At 40.1% G+C, this 13,228-nt stretch overlaps 1 protein-coding gene across 1 annotated transcript; it reads left to right on the top strand.

The window, feature by feature from the left end:
• Nucleotides 1–533: 533 nt before the first annotated feature.
• Nucleotides 534–10,073, top strand: tcf19l (transcription factor 19 (SC1), like). The gene is made up of 6 exons (XM_028461585.1): nucleotides 534–726; nucleotides 2,325–3,048; nucleotides 5,037–5,206; nucleotides 6,524–6,896; nucleotides 8,276–8,777; nucleotides 9,734–10,073. Exons 2-6 carry the CDS (start codon nucleotides 2,778–2,780, stop codon nucleotides 10,071–10,073), a joined length of 1,656 nt encoding a protein of 551 aa, XP_028317386.1. The 5' UTR covers nucleotides 534–726; nucleotides 2,325–2,777.
• Nucleotides 10,074–13,228: the final 3,155 nt, after the last annotated feature.

Below are 13,228 nucleotides of genomic sequence, written 5' to 3'. Positions count from 1 at the left end.
AATCAAAACGATAACAAGAATGCATTACGGTACAGCAATGCTCAAAATCACTCCAAACACACATTAGATGACAGAAAAATTAACAAACGTATTTCCATAAATAGATCTATATAATGTGACCTAACATTAGATGTGTAAACATTGGTATTCTTTACTATCGGAAGATTGACATTTGTATCGGTATAAAGCTAATATCGAACATCTCCAGTCAAAATGCACAAAATGACTCCAGAAATGCTCAAATAAACACATTAATACGCAAAAATATGACAAAACTACTCAGAAATAAGATTAAATTATGACAATGGAAGGAAATAACTACACAACAATTAACAGATTTAAAATATGTTTTCTGTTGTTTCAATCAATGGTTTAAGTCGTAAAAAGAAGCAGGTGGTCATAATTTTGTGGCAGTTCCCAGTACAGCTGTTCAAACACACTAGTCCCGCCCCCCTGCGAAAGGCGCCCTGGATTCCAGCCAATCTGGGCGGAGCCGGAAGTGTCGTCATTTCTAGCGCTAGGAAGCTGCTGCAGCGGCGCGCCAAATTTCAAAGCACTTCCTCCCCCGGAGCAGCCGATCCTCAGCGGACTGCAGCCATCAGCCCTCAGCCTTCATCTGGAGGACAAAGCACGGACACGCAGCGCTCATCACGCCCCGGAATGAGCGACCGTCCGCGGACCGGAGCCTCCGTGTGAGCCGCGGGAGGACCGAGCCGCTGCGTCCGTGTAAGTGTCTGTTTTGGGCTGAATCAGGCCTAACGTCACACAGACCTACAGACCTACCGACAGCTGCACAGACACACATTAACCCCCCCCTCCCCTCCCACACACACACACACACACACACACACACACACACACACACACACACACACACACACACACACACACACACAGACACAGACCTTTGAGACGTGCACACCCTGCTAACTGTGCACATTTACAGCTAAAAGTGGTGTTTGACAGCATGGTTATTGTTACTGGTTTCTATCTTATTAATGGTTTAATGGATTCTGTCACCACCTCACTGTTAAATACAGGAAATCACTTATTTTACATGACTTTAATGTATTCAAATGTAAATGTGCATTTGTATTGATTGTTTGTCTGTTTATATATGCCCAGTTTTATTCTATTCATACAGTAAATGTAGGTCAAACCACGACATAATAAACTTTTATAGCTTTATATTGTATTTGTATTGTATATCCAAGTCTGTATTTTTCCTCATAATTAGCAGTAATTCAAATGTCAAAATTATCATTTAGTATTATTAAATAGATTTTTTTTTATGGCTACTGTACAGTTTTATCAAATTAAAATATGTTTAAGAGAAGCTTTTTTTTTTACACTGTAGCACAATTTAAAAGCATTATGTTTACAGCATAATAATAATTAATGTATGTATTTGTAGATGAACAAATGTAATTCTTGATATATTGCAATTTTTTTCAATTTGAGACCATATTAAAAATAAATGAAACGATTTTACATCTTTTATTTTATTTTTTTCCCCATCTTTGCATATGCACTCTTACGGTATTAGGGGTTATTGATCAGCCCAGTTTCCTGATACGATTCTGATTATTGAAATCTCGATGCTGATTTTTGATTATTGCTGATTATTGATCTTCCATTTAACCTCAGATTCTCTTTTGAGTAACACCTTCAATATTAAATGGTGTTATATCCCAAATAATTAATTAATTCTTAATATTTAAGAATTGTTTCATAATCTTCAATGAAAAAAATCACGAGTAATTGATTAAAGATCTTTTTTTGTGTGTAGTGCGTTAAATAAATGTCACAGCAACTGATCGACATGTGATTTTATTTTTTTTTTGTGACTGTGATTAAAATATTTTCTAGAAGTGTATACTATACTAACTATAATAATAATAAAATGTGCTTGTAGAATTGTTAGGATATTATACTCCATCTTGTGTGATATTGCTTAAGTAATGAGTACTAGGGCTGCACGATATGGACCAAAACTCATATATCGACATTTGTTTTTCGCAGAATGACGATATACGAGATAAAACTTGATCATTTTAATCCAAATGAAGTTTTGCCAGAAAGAAGAAAGATAAATTTGGGTTAAACTTGCTGAGAAAAAGCGATTTTGTAATTTTCTTTATCGCCAAAATAGAAAACTCGATATATCTTGAATCTTGATATATCGCCCCACCCCTAATGAGCAGCTTGCGTAGCACCCAGATACACCTATGTACGGGTGCCTGATGTTTCCAGATGTTTTCCTCACATAATCACTGAAATCTGCTCACATTTCACTGATTTATTCTCCCTGTTTTTTTTCACAGGACTGTTAAAGCGTCGCCTGTGACACCCTGACTGACTATGCCCGTCTGCTGATGTCAGAGACTAGGATTTTAATGAGACACACACAGGCTCTGCTGACAGTTGTTCAAACGCTGAATATTAACTGACGACTTCCCGTCTGTCAGATTCTTTAATGGTCGTCGTCCACATCAGAGCACGCTGTGGAGGGTTTAGTGTGTGGAACTGAGAGCATGATCTTCTCCAGCTGATCCTCTGCATTCATCTATCACCTGTGCTCCATGCTAACCCTAACGCCTGTAGCCTGTAGCTAACCTTCACCCCTTAATGCTCAGCGTCAGCAGAACGTTAGATGATCGTCCTTTAGCTCTACCTCAGACCTGCGTCTGGAAATGGCTCCAAGCGTCTTTTAATCCAACCCAGGGCCGCTCACAGATCGAGGGGGACCTGAGGGGGTGCCCGGGTGGTGGGCCATCATGCTCTCCGGGGCCAAGCCGTGCTTCCAGCTGCTGCGGATCGGCTCCCAGACGGGCGACTCGGCTAAGGACCTGTACACGTTCAGGCCGGCGCTGAGCAGCTCCGTGTTCTGTCTGGGCCGAGCGGCGGAGCAGTGCGACGTCACGTTGGACTCGACGTCGGTGTCGCGCATCCACGCTGAGCTGCACGCAGAGATGTGTAGTGGAGGTGGGGAGGCGCCCCAGCAGGAGGAAGGATGGACGGTGCACGTCAAGGACCGGAGCAGCCATGGTGAGACCCTCACGCTCACACCTCCTCCTCACAAACAGCAAATCAATCACTATTAATCAATCATCAATTCAATTCAACTTTATTTGTATAGCACAATTTACAACAAAGTCATCTTATTGCACTTATCAAAATATATAATTCATAATAAGAAAGAAAAAACCCAACAAGATCCACATGAACAAGCCTTTAGCGACAGTGGGAATAAACAACTCCCTTTTAACAGGAAGAAATCTCCGTTAGAACCAGGTTCAGAGGTGGCAGCCATCTGCGTAGACTGGTTGGGGTTAGTGGACAGAAGGACCAACAGAACAGGATAGAGAGATAGAACATCAGAGATGTGAACCACAGATCAGGAACTGCCATCATCAGCTTCACAACACCTGAAACAGAGCAGAGAGAGAAGGACGAGGAGAAGACACTGACTGCAGAAAAACATGATATAATATTATCAAGTCAGCCTGTCTTGGCCTTGGGCCTCACTCCCAGTGGCTTAGTCAGCACTTATTATAAAGGTGACCAATCTCTTCCTGTTCATTGGTAAGCTAACAGTGACTTTAAGGTCATGATACGCCCACCTATCACATTATCACAGGCAGGTTGTCCTATAATAGTTTTTTCTCAAATGGGGGTACGATGACATTACAGGGGGTAATCAACAAAGCATGGTTGGCATCAATTACATTTTTATAATTACAACTAAAATTACCTTTTAATATTTCCCCCTGAAAGTCACTAATTACAGTAATTACAATGATGTTCTCATTTACTGAAGTTCAAATACAGTTGATCACAATAACTGTGCCTGAAATAAATAACCCCATAAAACATACCCTACTAAACCCACAGAAAATATAATCTTTCATTATTATTCAGTGGGTTTTTCATCTGTTGGTTTCCTTGTTCGGCTTCCAAAGTAATGAAAATATTATTAATATTTTTGGTGTGGGCGTCTGAGCCTTTTTAGTCACAGATATTTCCATTGCAGAAGGTGATGCCTGTCACTTTAAGTCATATTACGTCAGATTTTCACTTTCTGACGACCTGTTTACCAAAATACAATGCATGTTAAAGTGATATTTTCCCCAAAAAATTAATGTAAGGATATATTCGGTGTCAGATTGCAATTTTTGCTGGATTTTTTTTTTTTTCAAAAAATGACAAAGAATTTAAAAAGAATTATAACAATATCTTTTTCTGTTTAAGGGAGTAAATAGTAAATTCATCATTTTCTGCCGGTTTTCCACAATCACGGAAACTCTGAGTCTTCCTCAGAGGCGTCTGCTGATCGCTTTGATGTCTGAAGACTGACGGTTGACAGTCGAAACACGTCAGGAGATCAAAGTAAACTTCCTGAAAAACTGGATCTGATTAATGAAACTTTCACATATTATTTAAAAAAGACAAAATGAACTTTCTGGAATTATTAAAAAAAAAAAAAGACATAAAAGCCAAACTAAATAAAGCTTGGGTTTAAAAATCTAAATATTCTGTTGGTTTTTTACCATCTTGGAGCGGTAAAAACTTAAGGAATTTCCAAACTTTTCAAAAAACGCTGCAAACTGTGTTAACTTAACTAGAAATCAGAAGGAACATAATTAAACAACCCTTATTTGTGAGTAATTCTGTAATAAAGACCAGCAAACGAAAGGGGAAAATATTTTCATTTAGTTTTAACCATCAATAGAAACTGTGAAATGCAGTGAATTCTGACTCTAGGAGGAGGAAAAGTCATTGTAAACTCATCAAGCTGCTGTCAGGATCATGTGCATCAAATGCTAACACGTAGCGCTAGCGAGCAGAAACATCTCAGTGCGCTGATAATCCGAGCCAGTCATTTCACAGTCTGCTTCACACGCGTTTCCTTTCTGCTGATGTTTTTCCTTTAAACTCCACAAGCTGTAAACAACAAACTGGTCGTCTTTGCTGAGTTTAAAAATGTTTGCTCGTCCCATGTGACTTTCCCTCTGAGAGCCTTTGATGTGTTCCAGGGACGTGGGTCAACGAAGTGCGCCTGCAGCCGGGCGTCCAATGGGAGCTCTCCGACGGCGACACGCTGACCTTCGGCGGCCAATCGGCTCCGGGAAGCCCCGAGTTCTACTTCCTCTTTCAAAAGGTCAAAGTTCGCCCGCTGGACTTCGATGCCATCACCATCCCCAAGGTCAGATTACAGATGACGTCGCTGAGATTATTATTATTATTACAGAAACAAACAGTGGATTCTGTTCATTTTAAACACAAACTAAAGTATTTAAACCTGAATAATTGCATGTGGTTTATTTCATTTCTTATTAAAAACAACTTCAAAGGCAATACAAAGTAATTCCTCAAGTCCTTTTTGAATACTATGTTAAGGTTTTATTTAGTCAGGCCATTTTTTAAGCAAGTTTACTTTGATCTCCTGACATTTTTTGACTGCAGACTACCAGTCTTCCTCAGAGGCATCTGCTGATCATTTTGATGTGTCCAATACTTTATATGTTAAGGTTTTATTTTTTCAAACAGCTGTTTTTCAGAAAATGTACTTTGACCTCTTGACACGCTTCGACTGTCAACTGCCAGTCTTTCTCAAAAGTGTCTGATTTCTTTTTTTTTTTTTAATGCTGATTTCTTTGATGTTTCCTTGACTTCTACGTAATAATTCCAGCAAGTTTTTTTTGTCTTCTTTTTGAATATTATGTTATGGTTTCATTTATTCAGACTATTTTTTTTAATGGAAGTTTACTTTGATTCCCTGACACTGAATAATTTGCATGTGGTTTATTTTATAATTTCTTTTTTCTTCTGTAATATGATTACTGTTTGATTTGGTGATTTGACAATAATAAAACATAATGGAGATATGGTTTTTTTTAATATAATCTTTATATTAATTGATACTGACTCATATACCTTGTTTAAAAATATGAAGTAGCCGCAAAGTGACGAGAAAAAAAAGATGCATCAAAAATTGTGATAATTGAATCGTGAGGTTAATTTATTTATTTATTTATTATTTATTTATTTATGTCACACCCCGACCTGACTTGTATCGACTGTCAACTGACAGACTTCCTCAGGGGCGTCTGCTGATTGCTTGGACACAGTTTTGTCTGTGACTTTCGTTTAACAAATTCATTTTGAATAATTTGTTAATGTTTAATTTATTCAAACAAACTTTCTTTCAGGAAGTTTAAACTTCAGAATGAACTTGATGGGAGTGTTTTTATTCATGCATTTCTCACAACTCGGACACTTCTCAGAATTCAAACTGTGTGTGTCTCTTTAATAAGGCTTTATCTTGTCCTCCCTTGCTGTTAGATTCATTAGTGGTGTGTTCATTAGTGAAGAACATCTTCGTGTTGGAATGAGTGTGATGCGTTCAAGTCTTAATCAGCAGAAAAACAGGCAAAAATGCTCCCGTTGGTTGATTAGTGATGGCAGCTTGTGTTTCCAGGGTAACGCAGATGTTTTCTGACGGCCGTTTTTGATTCCTTAGGCGAGGAGCTTCTCCTCGGACATTCGGAACCGTATCAGGACCAGCTCGGACCAGAAGGTGGAGGCCAACCTGGACGTGTCCAATATGTCCATCAACAGAGCCACCGTCATCCTCAGCTCCATCGGCAGCCTCAGCAAGATGAAGGGCAGTGCCTGGACCTTTAAGAGGAGCCAGAGCCACGACCCCGCCTCCTCTTCCTCCTCCTCCACGTCCCCGCCCCTCGCCGTGGGCCCCTCCACCCCGCCCTCCTTACCCTCCGTTCCCACACTGCCCGCCGCCAAGTCCCTCCCCCCGACCTCCAAGAGCAGGAGGAAGTCGGCGCACACGGTGCTGCTGGAGGACGACGGCGTGGACGAGCCTCGGAGCAGAGCAGGTGAGACGTCATGGGCACCACTTCCTGTTTGGAGAAGCAGTTAGCAGCTGGCCAATCACAGAGGAGTTCACTCATAGTGGGAGAAACTATGAGACAGGACCATCTATAAGGGGGAATAAATGGGAGAGATTTTTGGGGTCCATCCATAAAGTCAGTAAAATGATGGTCCATTGTTCTATGAATCTGTGATAACCACATTTATTCATTCATCTGAATAATATCCACTGTTATCCAGGATGTTTATTATTATTTGAGCCATAGTATATAGTCATCTTCAAGATGTAAATCCTTGTTTTATTTAGAAATAAAATGTGTTAAAAGAAAAGGTATTGAAATGGGATTTTCAAAACTACAGAAATTGGTTAAAGTTTCAAATTAGAGTGGCCAAAAATACAGAAAAAGTGGTAAAAAAGGTTTAAAGTGTCAATATTAGAACAATGAGTTTAAACTGGCAAATAATGGGCATGATAAATTATGAATGTGGTTAAAAAGTGCTGAAAATGTCTTGAAAGTGGGAAAAAATGTGCAGAAAAGCCATTGAACTTTGATGGAGAAGTGTCAGAAATGGGAGTAATGTAGCAAAATTACATTAAAAGTAGCAAAAATATGGCAAGAAAATGTGATAAAATTGTAAAAATAAGCAAAAATGGGCTCAAAGTGTTAAAGAAACAAAGATTTATTTTGATATAATTTTTTTTTTTTTAAGTGCCGAAAATGTCTTAAAAGTGGCAGAAATGTGGGGAGGTGTAATGTAATTTAAAAAGTAGGAACAATTGGTTTACCCTGGCAAATAATGGCCATGACAAATCATGAATCAGAATTCCTTTATTAATCCCAGGGGGAAAATTGCTTTTGCTACAGCCACTTTATGAAAACTAAAAGAATAAAACGTTTAACAAAGACGAAAAAAAGAATAAATGTTAAATAAGTGTATAATTCAGTAAAAGACTGTTAAAAATGGATGAGATACATTACAGACACATTACAGTAGTGAATGAATGTGGCTCAATTGGCAAAAATAATTATGAAATATGGTGAAAAGAGGTTAAAAGTGACAATAATGAGTCAACATATGTGGGAAAAGAGGTGGAAAGGGTTTATAAGTCCCGGGATATCTTAAAAGTGGAAGAAATGTGCAGAAAAAACACTGAAATTTAATACAAAGCAAGAAAAAGTGATAAATAGGCTAAAATATGGCAGGTTTGCTATAGTTGCAGAAAAAATGGCCTTGAATTGTTAGAAAAAATATATAATTTGTTTCTTGAAAGGATTTGGTGACCCCCTCCCAGTGTCTCACGACCCCAAATAAGGTCCAGACCCCAAGGTTGAGAACCCCTGGTTTAGAGTGTAACCCGTTCCTCTCTGTGTTTCTCCATCAGCTGCAGCAGGAGTTCTGGAGGACGTCCAAAGGTCCAGAGGTAGAAAGAGGCGGAGACTCTACAGGTCTGAGTCTGAAGGCTTCAGCTCTCCTCCTCCTCAGCAGGCCAGGAGCCACACGGACGTACGGCGGCCCCTGGAGGCCAAACCCTTCCCCGCCGGCGTCCGGACCATCGGCAGCTTCCACGGAGCCATGACTAACAGCCGCCTTCACCAACACGTGCTCCACGCCTCCTTCACCAGCGTGGGGCTCCACAAACAGCAGGCGGACACCACCGGCCGCCTCAAGAGCAACGTGCACCCCAACGTGGCCACGTTCCGCCAACAGAAGCCCTGCCACGGGCCCCCCGCGGCGCAGAGGGGCCGCCGCAGGGCCAACAGCTCACCCGTGTTCTCCCCTCTGGTGGTGGGGGGGGAGAGCTACAGCCTGGCCTCGCCCTCTGTCAGGATCCACGCACAGGAACGAGGACGCATGCAGTTCAGCAGGTTTCATCACTCGGCCAGGTGAGAACCTGCAAACACCAGGGGGCGACAAAGTCAGCATTTAAATCTACATCAGTGGGACTTTTTCAAAGCTGACCCTGGTCTCAACATTTTAGTCAAAATATTTAAATTTGTCTTCATTTGTTGTAAAATGTCAGAGTTACTGCCCTCTATGGGTTGAAACTCGGCTATTACAATTAATCTCGGGTCACAAATGAGCTGTTAGCCCCGCCCCTTTTATAAAACTAGCATCTGTGGGCTCTACAATGTGTGGTGAGTAGGTTGGAATGAGAGAAGAGTGAATAGAGAGGTGTATTGAGTAAAGAGTAGCTAGTTAGCATAGCATAGAATGTTCATTGGAGATTATGTAATATAGACTGGGCGTGTCACAACTGCTCCAGAAGTCCTGCCTGTAATTAAGACATTTTTTTTAAATTTCCCCCCTAGTGGCAGGTCAGGAGAAAGCAGGGGTTTAGTTACTCTTTAAAACCGTCTTTAAGAGATTATTAAAGTGCCAGATCAGGTGAAATTAATTACAATTAATATTTCTATCATACTTTAGTTCAATCTCTAAAAAACTATGGGGAGAGATTTGTCTAAAAAATATTCACACATACTGTATGTCCACAATTTTTATCCATGTATTTTTTTTTTTTTTAGATTTAACATGTATTTTTCAAATCCACAATTTATCTAAAAATTTCATATCAAGAAAATCCCGTTTTTTGTTAAACATGATTAAAAAAATTTATTTGAACATTTTTCGGATCGATGAGATATTCGCGCGGTGAAATATCGCAATATATCACCGAATCGATGTTTTTCTTACACCCTTACTTTCCCAGTTTGAAATCAATGAAATAAGAAAAATGAAATAAGAAATTATTTCTAAAAACAAGAATAAAAATTATTATTTTTTTTGTTTGAAGTAACTTTATCCCAGTTTGACTCCGCCCTCTTTTCCCTTCCCCCCCCAGTAAACGGCGAGGCCGTCCCAGGAAGCATCTCCCTCCCCCGCGACCCTCCCTGCCCTCTCCGTCTTCCTCCTCATCATCCTCTTCTTCCTCCTCGGCCTCCTCTTCCTCCGGCTCTTCCTCCTCTTCCTCTGAGGATGAAGACGAGGAGGGGGCGGCGGGGGCGTCTCTGGCGTCGGTGGAGCCGTGCGCGGCGCCGCGCTGTCGTCTCCCCCAGCAGGACACGGTGCAGTGGATCCAGTGTGACGTGTGCGACGCCTGGTTCCACATCGACTGTCTGCACGTGGACCGCAAGAAGCTGCTGAGGGACCCCAACGCAGACTTCCACTGCGGATGCCGCTGAAGCTGCCATGCCCGCTCCGGACTGAATTTCTACATGTTGTTAATGTTTGTGTCATTCAGTGGAAATCAGCAGAATATCTTCACCTGATCGCACTCTGATCTCAGATATAAGTGTGAAAATTCTCTGGCTGTGGGAAAAGGAGGCGGAGTTATGATGAAATGCATTAAAGTTGTTGCGTTTCCGGCCTCCTGTAGAAGCCCAATCAGTCCACGGTGATGTCACATATCGGTGCACGACGATTCAGATCGCCAAGATGCGTGACTTTATTAAACATTGCGATGATGGCGAGCGAGGGACGGACAGCAGCTGGAAGGAAAACATTTCAAGTTCCTCAGGTTTTTTTGTTTTTTTGTTTTGAAAATCGACAGGATTAAATGGAATCAAAACCAGTAAAAATCCAGATTCAGCGTCTGTGGTGGAAAGAGTCCAGGTTGCTGAAAGTTTGCATCCAAACTTGATCATTTTCATCAAATATCTGCTGTAACTTCAGCAGGAAGGAAAACATTTAAAGTTTTTTTTTTTTTTTTTTTTTTTTTTTTTTTTTTGGTGAATCGACAGGTTTCCAGTGTCTCTCGCAGTGAAACGTCACATCGTACGGTCCTTTTTCCAGAAGTGAAACCTTTTCGTCAAACATCTGCTGTCATGTAAAGTTCCTTTGGAGAATCGACAGGATTAAACATTGATGAACTGAATCCAAACCAGTATAAATCCTGAGTTAGAATCTGTGACGGGAAGAGTCCAGGACACTGAAAGTTTGGATCTTCATCTTGATTTAGATTTTACTCTCAAACATCACCACGCGCTGTCCTTGTTCCTGAGTTCAAAACATGGAACATTTTCATCAAATATCTGTGGTCAGTTCAGCAGGAAGGAAAACATTTAAAGTTCCTTTGGTTTTCTGGAGAATCGACAGGATTAAACATTGATTAATGGAATCAAAACCAGTGAAAGTCCAGGTTTTGATTCAGATTTTTTATTTTGCCTTCTTTCATCACATACTGTATCTGCTGTCACTTCAACACAGCAAGAACTGGTTTGGATTCCGTTCATCAACGTTTAATCAGTCGTGTTTTTGCAGTTTTGCAGATGTGAAATGGATGAAGTTAGTGATTATTTTAAACTAAAAAAAGTAAAGATATGGTTTTAAATGTGCAGCAGAACAAAGAGTTAAGACCGTTAGTGCAGGACTGCGTTTATACGTTGATGGTCATAAATGATCTGAATCCCACGGCTGCTGTTCAGACTGTAAGATGTTAGATCTTCATGGAGGAGGAATGAATGAGATGTTTCATTATCAGTTACTGTACTTTCCCTCCTCTATCTTTAACATCTCTATGCAGTGGGAAACTAAGCACTGAATGTTCTACATGTTCAATAAAAAGGACTTCCATGTTCTCACCGCCTCGTGTTCTTCAAACACTGATCACATCTGGTGTGGTCGTGACGTTTAACCCCATTATCATCCTTAGGGTCAATTTGAGCCCATGCAATGTTTATCATTCAAAAGATAACTGACTTTATTTTTTTGTTTCATATTTTTTACTCTCGAGGTCATTAATGAAGTGAATTTGAGAAGATTTGGATGCAAACAATTCAAGACGTATTCATTCTAATTAAAGTTTTGTCCTGATGGTGGCGCTAGAGAACATGTCTAGGTTTTATTATCATGAGGTTATTTATGTATTCAACAAATAAACAAAACGCTACTTGGTCAACAATTTTCTGGAGGCAAACATTTCTGGGGCATTTTTTAACAACTCAGCACATTGAAAAATTGCTTGCATGGGTGTGGTTTGTAGGGGGCGTGGTTGTACTGTACCCGCAGCGGCAGATGGCGGCACTGCTTCAATAGTGATACCCTCACGAGGAGCGACTGGATTTCAAACCGCTTTGGTTTTCTTAGGACCAAACGATTGCTGGTCGGGAGCTGGTCGTGACCCCATGTATACTACACGACACCATTTAGCCGAGGCTCGGCCTGATCCCAAAAATTCGGGAAAAAGGGAAAAATCGGCACAAAATAAGCCAAAAATCACACAGTGTAGGCCCGCCTTCAAGGATCAACATCAGCAGGACGACCAAGAACCTTCCAGACTCCAGATAAGAGCTGTCAATGGTTCTCACAGCACTGACCAGGATCGTAGGCTCCCCACTAGGGATGTAGCAAAACTTTGCGATATAAATAAAATTCAAAAGGTGTACAAAATAAAATCAAGTAAAACAAATTCAAGAAGCTTTAACATCTTCATCAAATTTGATTGGAATGGATTTAAGCAGCAAAATATCTTGTTGAAACTAGTGGAGCTTGATCGATGAATCCAGGGGTGTCAAACTGTTTAGTTCAGGGGCCAAAAACTGACCAACAAACAACTTTCACTTCAAAAATTATTCATTTTGTGGCCAGGTTATGTCATTTACAGGAGTTTTGTGGAATTGTTTGTGAGAAGTTGCAAGATTTGTGGGAGTTCTTTCCATTAATTTGCAATTAAAAACGACTGCATTCATGTGACATAAACAAAAGAAAAAAGCAAGCCCCTAAAAATGTTTGATTACAGTCTTTATGTTGACAGTGTTACGAATTAAAGTTCCTTATTTTAGTTTAGTTTTGCTTTGCTTCTTTGACTTGAGTCGTATTTCAGCTAGTTTAATAAATTGTGTTCATGTTCAGTAGATATTCTGCGTTTATCAAAAAAAAAAAAAAAAAAAAATCGACAAAGTTTCTGTTGGAATATTTAAAGGCAAAGTTTTGCTCTTTCTTCAAAATGCTGCTCAGTCGGACTTTCAGCTGCTGCGGGTCGAGACGTCAGAAAGATCAAAACGATGAAAAGACGAATAAAGAAAGTGGAGATGGTTTTTCTTTCCCCCTCGTCTGTTTTATCTTCCTATTTTTTTAATCATCTCACTGAAACATTTTTTTATTATTAAAGCCTTTTGATCTGAAGCTTGTTTCATTTCTCTTCGATTGTCGGACGCTTTGCTTAAGTTGGAGCTGATGAAACTGATATAAAAATGTTTAGGTTTTTTTTTTTTTTATTAATTTGGTTTTCTCACAAGAACAAACACTTCAAGTAATTATTTCACATGTTGGTTTGCTCACAGCCTCTGTTTATACCTTTGCTAAGGAGTTTTTACTGCGTTCTCATAAGCTTTCCATT

Source organism: Gouania willdenowi, chromosome 11 (genome assembly GCF_900634775.1).
Source record: "Gouania willdenowi chromosome 11, fGouWil2.1, whole genome shotgun sequence".
Lineage (NCBI taxonomy): Eukaryota > Metazoa > Chordata > Actinopteri > Blenniiformes > Gobiesocidae > Gouania > Gouania willdenowi.
The sequence above is the reverse complement of the archived record's forward strand: the minus strand, read 5'-3'. Positions and strand labels throughout refer to the sequence as shown.

Excerpts from the sequence above, each read along its gene's own strand:
- tcf19l (XM_028461585.1), top strand. The coding sequence starts at position 2,778 with ATGCTCTCCGGGGCCAAGCCGTGCTTCCAGCTGCTGCGGATCGGCTCC. Across the intron at positions 3,049-5,036 it reads CAAGGACCGGAGCAGCCATG|GGACGTGGGTCAACGAAGTG; the intron begins GTGAGACCCTCA and ends GATGTGTTCCAG. Across the intron at positions 6,897-8,275 it reads CGAGCCTCGGAGCAGAGCAG|CTGCAGCAGGAGTTCTGGAG; the intron begins GTGAGACGTCAT and ends TTTCTCCATCAG.